The sequence below is a fragment of the Neoarius graeffei genome, chromosome 2 (assembly GCF_027579695.1).
Source record: "Neoarius graeffei isolate fNeoGra1 chromosome 2, fNeoGra1.pri, whole genome shotgun sequence".
Taxonomy (NCBI): domain Eukaryota; kingdom Metazoa; phylum Chordata; class Actinopteri; order Siluriformes; family Ariidae; genus Neoarius; species Neoarius graeffei.
In genome coordinates, this window is record NC_083570.1 from 24,905,229 (window position 1) to 24,922,389 (window position 17,161).

Genomic DNA, 17,161 nt, shown 5'->3' on the forward strand with positions numbered 1-17,161 from the left:
AGAGATTCTTAAGGTGACTGGGGCTGTTCTATGGGTGATAGTGGTCAGACCAGTACCGTTAAGGGTCAGGACAGTGAGGGATGAGTTCAGAGCCAGTAGTGGAATCCTCAGGCGCTTGGCGGTGGTTGAGCAGATCAGGTTTCTGTCAGCTCCTGAATCAATGAGTGCCTGGAGGTCGTGGGGCTGATTGCCATGGATAATGACCACTGGGAGTAGTGGTCGACTGGTAGGGGACTGATTCTGGACATTGCCCACCAGGGCCCCTAAACTCACTGGTGGGCTCTTCCTTTCAGAGGGCAAGATTGGCAGAAGTTCCCCAGCTGTCCGCAATAAAAACATGCCCTCATATCCAGAGGTGGAAAAACTGGATTGACAAAGTAAAAGTCCTGCTTAGGTTTTCCTTCTGCCTGTGCTCTCAACACAGGTGATTTCACCAATTAGCTCATCAACCTGGCTTAGGGGATGTGGTAATTAGGATCAGGTGGTTCATTGAATTGGCTGGAGCAAAAATGTGGCAGGGTTTTTACTTTCTGCACCCGGGTTTTTCCACCTCTGCTCATATCCTGACGGCACTGTTGTTCCTCAGGTGAGATGCGGGCTCGGTTTATCTGTATGGGCTCAGCGGAAAGAATGGGGGGCTGAGGGGGAGCAAGACTAGTCCAAGTTCTCTCTTTCACCCACTGTCTGATCCGGGAGTCAATACAACTGGCGAGGTCCATGAGACCAGGGAGATCAGGTGGCAGTTCTCGTGAGACCAGCTCATCCTTGATAGAGTCTGACAGCCCATTCAAAAACGCATCAAACAAGGCATTCTCATTCCAGCCACACGATGCCGCCAAAGTGCGAAACTCAATCGCATAGTCAAAAGCGGATCAGGCACCCTGCCGCAGCCCATGGTTTCTCTTGCTGCCTGACTACCAGACAGAGAGCGATCAAAGGTTTGCCTCATCTCCTCTGTGAAATTCTTGAAGCTGGTACAGCATGGTGCATTGGCGTCCCATATAGCTGTTCCCCACTCCCTAGCTTTGCCAGTGAGGAGAGTGATGGTGTAGGCCACTCGGGAATGCTCTGTAGGGAAGGCCAGTGGTTGAAGCTCAAGGGTTAGCGAGTATTGAGATAAAAATGATTGGCAGGTACCTGGTTCTCTGTTGTATGGCTGTGGGGCAGGAAGGCTCAGCTCTCTGAAGAGGGCTGGAACAGGAGCTGGAGGAGCGGTAGGCGGAGGGAGTTGTGGAGGAGCAGATGTTACTTGAAGCTGTTGTAGCTGAGTGGCAAGGAGATTGAGAGTGTTAGAGATGGTGACAAGGTTTTGGTTCACCTGTTGGATGTCCTGTTGGTGGATCCCAAGGAGAGCTCCCTGTTTTTGCACCGCTGCTCTTAGCTGGGCGAAATCTGCTGGGTCCATGTTGGCCAGACTATGCTGTCAGAAATGGCGAGCTGAGGTGAAGTGAGGACCCAAGAGCAGACTCAAGACAGGCAGTGTACAGAGAAAAACTTCTTTAATGAAGTAGAGGGCAGAGGTACAGTAGGGCTCAGGCAAAAATCAGTGGTCAAAGAACAGGCCAGGAGGTCAGAAACACAAACTCAGGCATGGATGGACTGGACCGGACTGTGACAATAGCACTCCTTCTCACTCAGTCACATTAGATAGAAAGCTTGCCAGAAAGTTCCACAGGCCATCTGGTTGAAACTGATTCTAAACTTGAGAGATGTAGCTGAGATTGAGGAACTGAATCTGTTTAGGAGCTGAATAATGTTCTGCCAATTGCTTTTTGTTATATTTTCTGAATGATTGTTTTTTTTTCATCAGGGTTGTTTTTGGCAGGGACATAGAGGGAGGGTTCATATTTAAGCCACGCCCACTACTGGTTCTGATTTGGAGAATGAAACACATCTTGCATTACACTACAGAAGTATATTTCTGCCATGTGAAAAGTTATAATTTGAAAAGTTTATTTTGATCACAAAATGTTTTCATGTTATTACAACATACAAACTTATCACTTTATAGCAAGAAAGTTTTCTTGTGAAAACAGTATACTATTTATCTTGTAATGACATGAATCATTTCATGTTAAAACATAATTACATTATAAGTGTCAGGGTGCAGGCACTTATGGATGTATGTGCAGGGGAGAGCAGGGAAGCAAACTGGAGACCAAGCCAAATCACAAGATGAGAATCGTAGTTGAGAAAACAGGCAAGTGTCAATCGATCAGCAAACAAAGCAATACAGACTAGACTAGAGAGCGTGGTGAGAATAACAAGAAACAGGGTCGAGGCAACTAGAAGGCAAACAGAGTAAACAAACGGCTCGGTATGCAGGAGTAAACAGTGGACGATATTTTGCATCTGTGAGGTGTGAGAGAGGGGTTTACATAGCAGGGATAGTGATTAGTGGAATGAGAGACAGGAGTAATTAGAACTCAGGTGACAGAGGGCGCTGTGAGTATTGGAGAGTCCATGTCCATGTTGTAGTTAAGAGAGTCCCCCCTGAGGAGCTCCCTCCAGAGCTAAACACTTCTTGGGACGCCCTCTCCCTCTAGGTGCTGGTTTGTTGGGGTGCTGGGAATGAAACTCTTGGGTTAGGAGAGGGTCTAAGGTGTCCTTGGCCCCCACCCAGCTTCTTTTCTCAGGTCCATAGCCCTCCCAACCCACCAGATACTCTAGTTGGCCCCTTCTGCATCTGGAGTCTAGGATCCTGTTTACCTGGTAGATGGGCTCTCCTTCAGGGCATGGGGGGGATATCTTGGGTGGGAATGTTCTCCGACAGGGGACTATGTAAAGTGGGTTTCAGGCATGAGATGTGGAATGATGGTGAGATATGGCTGTGAGGTTCCAGCCTGTAAGAGACCTCATTAATGCATTGTAGTACCTTGTATGGCCCGACGTACCATGCCTGTAACTCTTTGCATGTGTTGAGGTCCTTGAGATCTCTTTTGGAGACCCATACTCTGTCTCCTGGGGAGAATTTGGCATTCTTGCTTCTATGCTTATGTGCATACTCTTTGTACTTGGTGTTGACAGCTTCAATACGCTGGCGAACCTCCTCCCATACCTTTTGGCTCCGCGAGAACCATTCATCAACTGCTTGAACACATGAAGGTGCGTCATCCCATGGGAACAGGGGAGGCTGGTAACTAAGCATGCACTGGAAAGGTGTAAGTTGTGTTACTGAGTATCTGAGGGAGTTCTGTGCATACTCGGCCCACAGGATGAATCGTGCCCAGTCCCCCTGGTTCTGCATGCAGAATATTCTCAGGAAGTACCCCACTTCTTGGTTAGCTTGCTCTACCTGGCCGTTGGACTGGGGATGATAACCAGAAGTAAGGCTCACAGATACTCCTAGCTGCTCCATAAAACAGGACCAGAAACTGGAGATGAGCTGAGGGCCCCGGTCACTGACAATGTCTTCTGGGAGCTCAAAATATTGAAATACATGTTGAAATAATAACTCTGCAGTTTGGAAGGCTGTGGAGAGGCCAGGTAGTGGAATCAGTCTAAGAGCCTTGGAGAATCTATCTATTATAACCAAGATGGCTGTGTTGCCTTGTGATGGGGGTAGCTCAGTGATGAAATCAATGGCCAGGTGAGACCAGGGTCTTTGTAGTACTGGGAGATGACAGAGCTTTCCAGCAGGTGGAACTCTTGGTACCTTGGCTTGGGTGCATTCAGTGCAGAATGAGATGAAATGATTAATGTCAGTCTGCATGTTCTCCCACCAGGACTTAGTTCGTAACAACTGGTGTGTACGATTACTGCGAGGGTGACCAGTGGCTGGTGATGCATGTGCCCAAGTGATGAGTCTTCCCCTAAGGTTGTTAGGTTCATATAGGAGGCCGGGAGGACAGTTCTCAGGAGGAGCTGTTGGTTGAGAGTCTCTTATTTCCTTGTCTAGATCCCACAAAATTGCTTGGATGAAGCATTCAGGTGCTTGGATGGGATGTGGTTCAGGATTATGTGGGGAAGAGCTGTGGATCCTAGGCAGGGCGTCTGCCTTAGTATTCTTGGTGTCTGGATGGTAAGAAGTTGTGAAGTGGAATCGTGTAAAAAACAATGCCTCTCTGGCTTGACGTGGGTTAAGTCTTCTAGCTGCCTTGAGATATTCGAGATTTTTATGGTCAGTTAGAATGACAAAAGGATGTGTAGCTCCCTCCAACCAGTGCCTCCACTCCTCCAGGGCTAACTTGATGGCTAGCAGTTCCTGGTTTCAGATGTCATAGTTTCTTTCTGCTTGAGTAAGTTTCTTAGAAAAAAATGCCACTGGGTGGAGTTTGGGTTTTTCTCCAAAACGCTGTGAGAGGACACCCTCTATCCCAGTTTCAGAGGCATCTACCTCCACAATGAATGGTCTAGTTGGGTCAGAATGCTGAAGTATAGGGGCTGTAGTGAAGGCTGTCTTGAACTTGGCGAAGACCTCCTCAGCTGCTGGTGTCCACTGGAGGCATTTGGGACCCTTTCTCAGAAGGGAGGTCAATGGGGCAGCAATTGAACTGAAGTTGCGAATGAAACAGCGATAGAAGTTGGCTAACCCCAAGAAACATTGGAGTTCCTTGACTGAGGTAGGTACAAGCAAGGAAGTTACTGCAGATACCTTCGCTTGGTCCATGCTGACTCCTTTGGCACTGATAATGTACCCCAAGAATGAGATCTGACGCAGGTGAAATTCGCACTTTTCAGCTTTGACGTATAGATGGTTCTCATGCAGGCATTGGAGTACTGACCTGACATGCTTCAGGTGACTCACTTCATCAGGGGAGTATATCAGGATATTGTCAATGTATGCTACTACATATCTCCCCAACATGTCATGAAGGACATCATTAATCAAGCATTGAAAAACACTTGGTGCTGAAGAGAGGCCATAAGGCATGACTTGGCACTCGAAATGGCTGGTGGCAGTACTGAATGCTGTCTTCCATTCATCCCCCTCACGAATTCAGACCAGGTTATAGGCACTGTGTAGATCTAATTTTGAAAAGATCTTGGCTAAGCGCAGTTGCTCTAGGGCCAGAGGTACCAAGGGAAGAGGATATATGGGTACTTAACTGAAATTTGGTTGAGACCTCTATAGTCAATACAAGGACAAAGGACCCCCCCTTCTTCTCCACAAATAAAAACCCTGCAGACACTGGTGATGTGGAGGGGTGAATGTACCCCTGTTTGAGGGTTTCCGGAATGTACTCCTTCATCGCCTTTTGTTCAGTTTGAGACAGGGGATAGATTTGGCTGCGAGGTGGAGAAATGCCTGGTAGGAGGTAAATCGCACAGTCGTATGTATGGTGAGGGGGCAGACCACAGGCTTTACCTTTGTTAAAAGCTTCTTTTAAGTCCATGTAACATTCTGGAACATTTTCTAGGGTGTCAAGCTGTGGATTCTCCATGGAGGTGGAAGAGACATTCAGCTGAGGGCCTAGGTGACAGCTTTGAAAACAAGCAGGTGACCACTGTAATATCTCCTTATTCTACCAGGAAATTAGGGGGTCATGCAGTTGCAACCTTGGATAGCCCAGGATTATGTTGTGATGGGCAGTTGAAGTTACAAGGAGTAACAAAAGCTCAGAGTGCAGGACCCCCACCTGGATGTGCAGGGGAGCAGTTCGAGTGGTTACAAGACCCTCCCCTATTGGGCCTCCGTCAATGGTTCTGATACTGAGTGGGCTCTGCAGGGAGTCTGTGGGCAGATTATACCTCTGGACAATCGAGCTGTCGATGAAATTGCCTTCCGCGCCTGGATCAACAAAGGCAGCGAGTATGTGGGTCGAGGAGGGCAGCTTCAACAATACGGGTATTTTGAAAGATTGTTTTTTAAATGGGAGCACGGGACTCACTAGGCTGGATGTGGTCTCAGCAGGGTTGTTGCGAGGTGACCATACCAGGCACTGAGTAATAAGATGACTAGAACTCCCACAGTAGAAACACAGCCCATCTCACTTCTGTCTATCCCGTTCAGTGCGTTTAAGCCGCATATGAGAAACCTCCATGGGTGTTGGAGCATCAGTGGGTGGACTCAATCTACTCTCCTCCTTCAAGGATGGGCGGCTGGAAATTAGATAGTCCAGACGGATGGCAAGATCGATAAGAGAATCAAGAGAGAGATGTTTGTCTCTGCGCGCAAGTTCACTGAGCATCTCTGGGCGTAGGACTTGGTGAAACACTGCCTTTAGAGCTGGCTTGTTCCATCTGCTGGCTGTGGCGAGAGTTTGGAAATATTCTGCCACTTATATATGCCAGTGCATATTCTGCCACTTTTCTTGAACCTTTTTTGATGGTGTGGAGACTTTTGCCGACCTCTACGCCTTCCGGTTCATGATCAAAAACTCATTTAAACAGTTTAAGGAAGTTATCATATGATGTGGTGTGCTTACCTCCACTCTTCCAAATGGCACTTGCCCACTGCAGTGCTTTGCCCATTAAAAGTGAGATAAAATTTGCTATTTTCTGTTAATCTGAAATAGCAGGGCATGGCGACAAATATATTGAACATTGAAGTAAGAATCCCTTATAGTTTACTGCATCACCAGTATATTTCTCAGGCAGTGGGAGAAGTTTAATGGAGGTGGTGGAGGATTCGGGACATGTTAGGAGGGCCTGCGACATTACAGCAGTGAGCTGAGCCATCTGGGTGTTTAGGTTGGCAAGCATCTGCTGATGTTCTCCCAGTAAGTGTCCCTGAGCACTCAGAGCAGTCTGCTTTGCCTCTTCTGCTGCATCCATGTTGGCGAAGTATCCTGTCAGGGTGCAGGTACTTACAGATGTATGTGCAGGGGAGAGCAGGGAAGCAAACTGGAGACCAAGCCAAATCACAAGATGAGAATTGTAGTCAAGAAAACAGGCAGGGGTTGATCGATCAGCAAACAGAGTAAAATAGACTAAACTAGAGAGCATGGTGAGAATAACGAGAAACAGGGTCGAAGCAACTAGAAGGCAAACAGAGTAAACAAACGGCTCGGTATGCAGGAGTAAACAGTGGACGATACTTCGCGTCTGTGAGGTGTGAGAGAGGGGTTAAAGTAGCAGGGATAGTGATTAGTGGAATGAGAGACAGGAGTAATTAGAACTCAGGTGACAGAGGGCGCTGTGAGTCTTGGGAATTGTAGTTAAGAGAGTCCATGTTTGTAGTCCATTTCGAGCTGTCGCTCTCAACGTTGTTACTGACAATAAGGAGATAAGTTGGTCTTTGGCAGAAGTAGAAAGAACTTAATCAAATCATGTAACAAGATAAATAGTGTATTGTTATAACAAGAAAGCAGGGGTGGGAAATTTCCGTCTACAGACGAATTTCCGTCTTTTGAAAAAATTCTAAAGTGTAAAAAAAAAAATCAACTGAAAAAAATCCCCTGAAAAACATGCCTTAGTCACGCATTTCATGGTGTCTACTATTTCACTGTGTCTACGCATCTACTATGGGCCACCGTTAAGGAATTTCTGGCTGCAAAGCACTGCTTGACTGGTATGCTGTACATAGAAGATGAGCACTGTCCATAACACGACAGTCATGTTTCATTCATCAGACGGATGTAAGTGCAGGAAGAGTGTTTATTAGCAGGCATGATATTTACAAAAATGAAAGCAGTATCATAAACATGGCTACAAACAAACATGACTGTGATAATGATAATACTTCACAAAGCCTCTGTGTCCTTATCTGCACTTGCTGATTGCACTCAAATCACCATCAGGTGTTTCCCATAATTACTGGGTCCTGTGAGCGAGTGCAGTCAGTACACAGAGCCTTTATGAAGTATGATCATTATCACTGTCATGTTTGTTTGTAGCCATTTTTATGACTCTGCTTTCGGTTTCATTTGTATTTTGGTTTTGTAAATATCACGCCTGCTAATAAAGACTCTTCCTGCACTTAGCTCCGTCTACCACTGCATAGCTGACAGAATAATTCACAAAGTCTTTGTGAAAACAGCGTCCTTACATGCGCGTGCTGATTGTGCTCAAATTAGCATCAGGTATTTCACATAACTACTGGGTCCCAAGCGCGTGCACAACGTGCTCCGAAGGATCCCCGAATATAAATGCACTTTAAGTCTCGGTGAAGGTTAGGGTCTGCTGAGCTGCTGTGTTGCTCATGTTCACTTCTCTGTATAAGAGTGAGCACCGTGCTGTAGTTGTGAAATTAATATCATTTTTGGAATTCTTACCTTCTTGGAAATGAAGTGAGCATGAGAGGGTTTTTGACCTCTCTGTTCAACACCGAGTCCTGCCGAATGTTTTTTTCCCATTTTCCCTTCTATGTTTAGAAATTTCTCAATTTTTTCCCCCAATGATGAATTACTTTTGGTAAATTAAAAAATCTGATGTCTTTGTTTCATTCAAAATGATTTGCATATCCAGAAATGCAGCAAATATAATACCGGTCAATAACAACTAACTCGGCTGAATGAAGCACTACAAGTGTGCCCCCTGTTATGGCGGTGTAGTTACCATTGCTATGGGGTCACGTGATGGTGCAAAGCCTCTATATGAAGACCCAAGAATAAAAAACAGGTGGTGCTGGGCTTGGATAAATGAACTTGACACATTGGGATGGGGGGCGGCACGGTGGTGTAGTGGTTAGCGCTGTCGCCTCACAACAAGAGGGTCCGGGTTCAAGTCCCGTGGCCGGCGAGGGCCTTTCTGTGCGGAGTGTGCATGTTCTCCCCGTGTCTGCGTGGGTTTCCTCCAGGTGCTCCGGTTTCCCCCACAGTCCAAAGACATGCAGGTTAGGTTAACTGGTGACTCTAAATTGACCGTAGGTGTGAATGTGAGTATGAATGGTTGTCTGTGTCTATGTGTCAGCCCTGTGATGACCTGGCGACTTGTCCAGGGTGTACCCCGCCTTTCGCCCGTAGTCAGCTGGGATAAGCTCCAGCTTGCCCGCGACCCTGTAGATCAGGATAAAGCGGCTAGAGATAATGAGATGAGATATGAGACATTGGGATGGCCACTAAAAATGTGGTGTCGAACGTTCCAGTTGCCTGGTCGGGCTTTCTGTATTCTGTGTTCTCATACCATAAACTATGGCTCCAATTGGAAAAAATCACTTCATAAACATGCAGAGGATGCCAACCACAGAAGCCTCTTTGCTGCACAGGCTCACACTCAGGCTCTCCCAGGTGCTGAAGTGTGGGTAAGTCTGTGACTGGTTGTAACTGTCAATTCCAGGTAAACAGTAAATGGTGTTTTATCGTGTTTATAGCTGATAGCTTTTAAAAGCTAACATATTGTGATAATAGCCGAGACATATGCCATAGGTAGATCTAGCAGAACATATGAGACATGTCTGTGGTTTAAGAATAGATCTCCATATACACACTCAGGAGGGTGGCACAATAGTGTAGTGGTTAGCACTGTCGCCTCACAGCAAGAAAGTCCTGGATTCGAGCCCAGTGGCCGGCGAGGGCCTTTCTGTGTGGAGTTTGCATGTTCTCCCCGTGTCCGCGTGGGTTTCCTCTGGGTGCTCCGGTTTCCCCTACAGTCCAAAGGCATGCAGATTAGGCTAATTGGTGGCTTTAAATTGACCGTATGTGTGAATGTGAGCATGAATGGTTGTCTGTGTCTATGTGTCAGTCCTGTGATGATCTGGTGACTTGTCCAGGGTGTACCCTGCCTCTCGCCCATAGTCAGCTGGGATAGGCTCCAGCTTGCCTGCGACCCTGTAGGACAGGATAAGTGGCTACAGATAATGGATGGATATACACTTAGGCTTTCTTACAGCAGTTCTTTTCTCCTCATGATTCTCACTTATATTCACTAACTCACTAAAATGAATGGGCATGATACTGTACATAATTATGCCAGCTACATTGACCCAACAGTTGTGTATAACTATCTGGGACTTGTTCAACCTTTTGTGGTACAAATGTTGTATTCTCTTTCAAAATTTGATTGATGGACTTTTAAAATGTTGCTAGTATTAAGGAATAAATTCAGAATGTGGTTAATGGACTTGAATGTTGCCAGTATTAATAGATTAAGAAAGAAGGTAAGAATGTGCTTAACGGACTCAAAAGTCAGTAAGAAGTTCAACTCAGGTTAATTTGTTATAATGTTTATTAATTATTAAAATTGCTCAGAAATACCAATATGTTGTGTTTCTTTCCAAACTTTTAGGAACAGTAGTGAGGTTTAATGGTGCTCTCTGGTGCATTCTAGTGCTATTTCAGCCAAATTGTGATGTCTTCCAAGCAGTAAAATTTTGGCTGAGATAGCACTAGAATGCACTAGAGAGCACCTAGAAATGCAAAATTTTCTGGGGGAGGCCCCCCAGACCCCCTCAGCGGGAGGGTATTAACTTCCTCCTGCACTCTCCCCCACAGACACTAAAGTGCTGTGGGGGAGAGTGCAAAGCTTCAGTCTTGTGATTTTTTTTTGTCACTCCCACCCTCTGAGAAAGCTTTCTTGTTATAACATGATAAGTTTTTACATAAAATTATCTTGTTAGAATATGACAAACATCTTGTTATAACAATAAACTTTTACGTAAAGTGATACTGATCCGCTTTTCTTTTTCTGCCATGGCAGTAATACGTTTCCGTAGATAACTATTTTTAAGCTGATTGAAATTTGAACTTGGTTACATAGCAGTAGCCTAGAAATCTCATGCTCAGACCATGTGATGGCACTGTTTTTACTTCGGAAAAACAGCAGGTCATTGTCAACATTGATGTACAATAATAACATTCACATCAGGAACTTGGGTTTCAAATAAAGTGTAAATTATATCTGATCCAATAACGAGTAACATCAACAATCATTACAAAACAGCAGCATTGTAAGTGGCGTGTTTGTAAAAAAAAAAAGTAGCTGGTTGGTGCAAGATAGCCTGCTAATATCAAGTTTGTTTGCATTAATTAGCTGGTTAATGCTAGCTAATCAATGAATTTGGCATTACGTTCATTTTTACCGAATGTCATTTCCAAAAATAGTACAAAACAAAAAACAATGACACAAAATAAGTGTTGTTAGCTGATTTGATGGAATCATGTGTATTTTTGTTAGCAAGTTACATAGTTAAGTAAATGTGTGTGTATGTGTGTTGATACTGTATTTACGTCCTATGCATATTGAATGTATGGTTTGGGAAAGTACTGCTGCAGACCATATTTTCTTCAAAAACAGTGAAAACATCAGACTACAACTCCAGACATGGCTGTTTTGCTTATTATTAAGATTGTGTAAGAGTAATCAAGATTCAAATTTGAACATTCTGTAAACATTACATGCTTTTTCTCCAAAGTTCACTTCATTCATTCATACCTATCAGGTTAAGTGTGTGGCCACCTGACCATCACACCCACATGTCGCTGCTGAGCAAAAAGCACATAATTGTCTAAAACGATTTTCTATACTGTAGAATTATACTTTCCCTTCACTGGAACTAAGAGGGGCGGCACAGTGGTGTAGTGGTTAGAAGGTTCTGGGTTTGAGCCCAGTGTCCGACGGGGGCCTTTCTGTGTGGAGTCTGCATGTTCTCCCTGTGGGTTTCTTCCGGGTGCTCCGGTTTCCCCCACAGTAAGACATGCAGGTTAGGTTAATTGGTGGCTCTTAATTGACCATAGGTGTGAATGGTTGTTTGTCTCAATATGTCAGCCCTGCAATGATCTGGCAACTTGTCCAGGGTGTACCCTGCCTCTTGCCCATAGTCAGCTGGGATAGGCTCCAGCTTGCTCGTGACCCTGTGCAGGATAAGCAGTTATGGATAATGGATGGATGGATCTAAGAGGGCCAAACCTGTTCCAAATCAAATCCCTACAAAATCTAGTAGAAAGCCTTCCCAGAAGAATGGAAGTTATTATAACAGTAAAGAGGGACTAAATATGGAATAAGATGTTTAACAAGGGCATGCAAAAGTTTGGCCACCCTTAATTAAAGTGTCTGTTACTGTGAATAGTTAAATGAGCAGAAGATGAACTGATCACCAAAAGGCATAAAGATAAAGATGACACATTTGTTTTCAACATTTTAGGCAATATTTGTACAATTGTAGAGTGAAAAAATGAAAGGAAAACCATGCAAAAGTTTGGGCACCCCAATATATTTGAGTTCCCCGGTAACTTTTACCAAGGCTCCAGACCTTAATTAGCTTACTGAGCTGTCACTTGTTCACATTCATCGTTAGGAAAGGCCAGGTGATGCACATTTCAAAGCTGTATAAAATCTCTGTTGACTTAAACTTGTCCCTAAAATCAACAGCCACGGGCTCCTCTAAGCAACTGCCTAGCATTCTGAAAAATAAAATAATTGATGCTCACAAAGCAGGAGAAGGCTACAAGAAGATAGCAAAGCGTTTTCAGGAAGCTGTTTCCTCAGTTCCTAATGCGATTAAGAAATGGCAGTTAACAGGAACGGTGGAGGTCAAGGTGAGGTCTGGAAGACCAAGAAAACTTTCTGAAAGAACTGCTCGTTGGCTTGCTAGAAAAGCAAATAAAAAACCCTGTGACTGCAAAAGACCTTCAGGAAGATTTAGCAGACTCTGGAGTGGTGGTGCACTATTCTACTGTGCAGTGGCACCTGAACAAATATGGCCTTCATGGTAGAGTCATCAGAAGAAAACCTTTCCTGTGTCCTTGCTACAAAATTCAGCATTTGATATTTGAAAATGAACATCTAAACAAGCCTGATGCATTTTGGAAACAAGTCCTGTGAACTGATAAAGTCAACATAGAACTTTTTGGCCACAATGTGCAAAGGTATGTTTGGAGAAAAAAGGGTGTATCTGTAAATGATGGAAGCAAAAACTTAATCTTGCTGAAAATATTAAATGTGTCATATTTACCTTTATGCCTTTTGGTGATCAGTTCTGCTTCTGCTCACTTAACTATTCACAGTAACAGACATTTTAAGCAAGGGTGTCCAAACTTTTGCATGCCAACGTATGGGCATGATGGTCAGGTGTCAAATACTTTTGGCTGTATAATTGAGCTGTTACTCAGCTTGAGTGTTTCAATAAGGATGTCATAAGCGATGCCTGTTAAATGTAAATGTAATCCAGCATGCCTGGAAATTGATGTTGATCAGAGCTAGCTTTTACTTTAAAAATAGTAACATGAAATCAACTCCAAAGACTTGGAAAATCAAATTCTGGTGCTTCAGGAAGTCCTGGATTTGGACGAAGTGATGTCTATATGAACACTGTTTCTTATAACTTCATTGGAATGAAATAAAACAAAATTCAGCCACATTTCTACAAATCTAAGACATCAAAGTTACATGGATTCATAAGCTGCATGAATCTACAGGCTAGAACAGAATCAGACCCAATGTCCACTTCATACCATTCTGTGTATTTTTTCTACTGTTGTTGGCGGCATTGTTGCATTTGGTTCCATAAAAATAAAATCCAAAATAATCCTCTTTAAGACATTTAACAGCAAATAACCTGATGTGGATGCCAAGAATAGAATAAAACCTTACTTATGCATAATTGTGTTTCTCTTGCAGAGATCTGGCAGTCATTGTTGCATCCATGGCCTACAATACATGGTTCACCAAACTCTACTGCAAAGACATGCGCATCGTAACTATCCTGTCCTCTGCTTTATATTTACCTTAGTCAATTAATCAGTTCAGCCCAGCTCAGATTGTCTAACTGACTATGCTCCACTGCAATGCCTTAGATCAGCGGTTCCCAAACTTTTTTTGGCCGCGCACCCCCTTCTATACTCCAACCAGGTTGACGCACCCCCAGTTCCCCAGTTTCAAAAAAACCACACACTTTCTTATAAGGGAAGCATCTTTAATCGTGCTAAATTAACAAACATCGTTTGCCACACCTGCAGGAAACCACAAAAGTGGAAAAAAAAAAAACACACACCAAAGCTTTCTTACAAAGGCAGCACGTCATGCTCGAATGAGAACATTGAATCACATTAACATATTATGCGCTCTCGTATTTGAATTAGATAGAATTTGATTGAAATGTAACAGTTTTAAAATGTTGCAACACGGTAAATGCGCAAATTCATTACAAAGGGAGATCACATCGAGGCATGTATTCTACCAGCCAGATATGGGGAAAATATATGATTTTCATCCGTGTTTAAAACACTAACAACACAACCCTGTCATTACAAGGTTATGAAAATGAATTGAGAATGAATTTAATTTGCAAAAAAGTTAACATATAATAACAGTAAAAATAGCAATGATAATTATGAACATATGCATTTTAAAGAGATACAACAATTAAAGAGCATATCAGGAACAGATAAAGAAGAGGATCCATCTGATTGTGAAGTGCAGCGCTGGCGGCTCAGTCTGCAGCGAGAGACAGACAGACAGACGGTGGGTGGGTCAGTAGGCTATATAGGTGCTATTTTCAGTAGCAGTATATATTTTTAGCAAGATCAATGCCATTTGGCCAAATACATACCAATATTAATGCGACGAATGGGCCTGCATCTTGGCACAGAGCTCTCCGATGTTTGGGGTAATTGAAGACAGTCTCAGCCTCAAATCTTTCTCAACATCTCCCAGTCTTTGCCGATGTTTAGTTGCCGATCGGCATTTAGTTTTGCCGATTTCAACCAGTTGAGCATCGTGAATGAATGAATTAATTAATGAAGCCACAAACTACTGCAAAACCGTTACGGCATAGAAGAAGAGTTAAAAATCGCCATTACATTTTTTATCTTGCGCACCCCCTAGTGGCAGCTCGCGCACCCCCGGGGGTGCGCGCACCACACTTTGGGAACCCCTGCCTTAGATCATCACACACAGATTGCTGTATATGAAACCTCCTAAAACACAAAGTGAGCATCTTCAGTTAGCAATTTATATAAAAACAGCTTATATTTTCTACTTTACAGTATCAGTAAAAAGTTCAGACACCTTCTAATTCAATTGTTTTTCTTTATTTTTATTAATTAAAAGACACCTCATGTCTTAAAATAATGATGGAATTTTGTTTCTCTTTAATTAGTTGAGCGGTTCTTGACATAATATGGATTACTACAGTTGTGGAATAGGGCTATTTTTATTTGTATTGTTATTATTTACTACAGCCCCAATTCCAAAAAAGTTGGGACATTGTGTAAAACATAAATAAGAATAGAATGTGAAGATCTGCAAATCATGGAAACCTTATATTTCATTGAAAATAGTACAAAGACAACATATCAAATGTTGAAACCAATACATTTTATTGTTTTTTGAAAAATATATGTTCATTTTGAATTTGATGTCAGCAACATGTTTCAAAAAAGTTGGGACAGGGGCAACAAAAGCCTGTAAAAGTTGTGTAATGCGAACCCCCCCAATTTGGTGAATTGGTAACATGATTGGGTATGAAAAGAGCATCCCAAAGAGGCTGAGTCTCTCAGAAGTAAAGATAGGGAGGGGTAGAGAGGGGTTCACTCTGTGAAAGACTGTGTGGGCAAACAGTGCAATAATTTAAGAATAACATTCCTCAATGTAAAATTGCAAAGGATTTGGGGGTCGCATCATCTATGGTGCATAATATCATAAAAGATTCAGAGAATCTGGAGAAGTCTGTGTATGCAAGAGACAAGGCTGAAAACTGACATTGGATGCCTGTGATCTTCAGGCCGTCAGGTGACATGGCATTAAAACCAGACATATGTCTGTCATGGAAATCACTGTATGAGCTCAGGAACACTTCAGAAAACCATCTTCTATGAAAACAGTTCATTACTGCATCCACAAATTTATTTATTTATTTATTTATTTTATTTATTTTTGCACAGTTAAAATTACATAAAAAATAAAGATAACAAAATAATATAAAGTGCAGGGAGAGGCAAAAAAACCAAATGGGCTTATTTAAAAGCTTCCACCTATAGGTAAAATTTCATAATTATAAAGAATAGAAAATTAACATACAAAAAATATTATAACTACATAAAATAATAACAAACTAATAAAAAAAAACATATGTATAACATCAACAAGTTAAAATGACTAACAAAAAAAGCAATGAAAGAAAACAAAAATATGAACAATGATATCAAAATTTGTCATGTATGAATTAGAATTTCAAAACAGCAGTTAAATGGGCTTTTAAACATCTTTTGAAACATTTTATAGAGAAGCAGTTCTTTGCCAAATGGGAAAAACTATTCCATAATTTGGAACCCCTAAATTCCAAATGCAAGTTAAAACCATATAATCAAAAATAGAAATTCTTTGAAGAAATCATGGACACCATGTCCTCCAGGCTAAAAAGGAGAGGGACCTTATTATCAGTGCACAGCACACAGCAGGGCTTTACATTAGCACCCGCCCACCCACCAAATGTGGGTAAAATTCGGCTTTGGCAGGTCATAACTTTGGTCTCACTAGCCACTTTGGCGGGTGGTTTATTCTGTGGTATGACAATATATTTTAATTGTAGTTTTCTCTGAAGGCATCTGATATAATAAACGCATTGCAATGTAATATTACGCACCTACAACTCCCATGAGCACCTGCAAAACATTCTGACAACATGTTAGAATTGTTTAGAACGTTCGTTAATGTCTCAGATAAAATCAATGATACGGTAACCTGCGGTTAATGAATGAAGCAACAAAGTTGCTGAAGACTGACAAGCGCACTATGTGGCGGCATATAGCTGGAGTTTCAAACCCTGCTGCTCAGGAAAAAAGGGGCAGAGATGAGCAGGGCTGGAGGGAGCATTTTAAAATCACCGAGGTCCGTGATGCGCAAAGCGCACGGTGAAAAATTTTCGACATATTTAAATGAGAGGTGAATTACACGCCACACAAGAGATCTATTCCTGAAATTACTTTTAATGGTGTTTGAACTGAATATCATCAGTTTTGAAAAAAAAATCATGTATGTGGCAAGAGTAAGAATAATTTAAGCTTGTTTAATGGTTTGATCTGGCCCAAGCAATGAGGACAAAAGATACCCTAACCATGTAGCCTATGTAACTAAGATACATTAACAATCTGGCATCTATTACACCTACACAAAAAAAAAAAAATTCTGGGAAAAAATCAGTATATACCACCACGTTTGAGGCAAAGTTATCCAAGGCAAACATAAGTTGAAACTTTCCACTCTATTGCTTTGGCTTATCGAATTATTTATTTTTAAAATCACAAACAAGGCAGGCTACAACTGCGCTGCTTCGAAAATGTAAATTTAACAGCTTGATGAAAGTGCGCTGATGGTTACCATGAAAAGGTCGTGTCTCCTGCAC

At 42.6% G+C, this 17,161-nt stretch overlaps 1 protein-coding gene across 1 annotated transcript in view; it reads left to right on the forward strand.

Moving 5' to 3' along the window:
- LOC132869202 (capping protein, Arp2/3 and myosin-I linker protein 3-like) overlaps window positions 1-17,161 on the forward strand; it is a 250,085-nt gene that overhangs the window by 71,459 nt on the left and 161,465 nt on the right. The window contains exon 9 of the mRNA XM_060902539.1: window positions 13,438-13,513. Within this exon, the coding sequence (XP_060758522.1) occupies window positions 13,438-13,513 (76 nt within the window). The remainder of the gene's footprint in view (window positions 1-13,437; window positions 13,514-17,161) is intronic.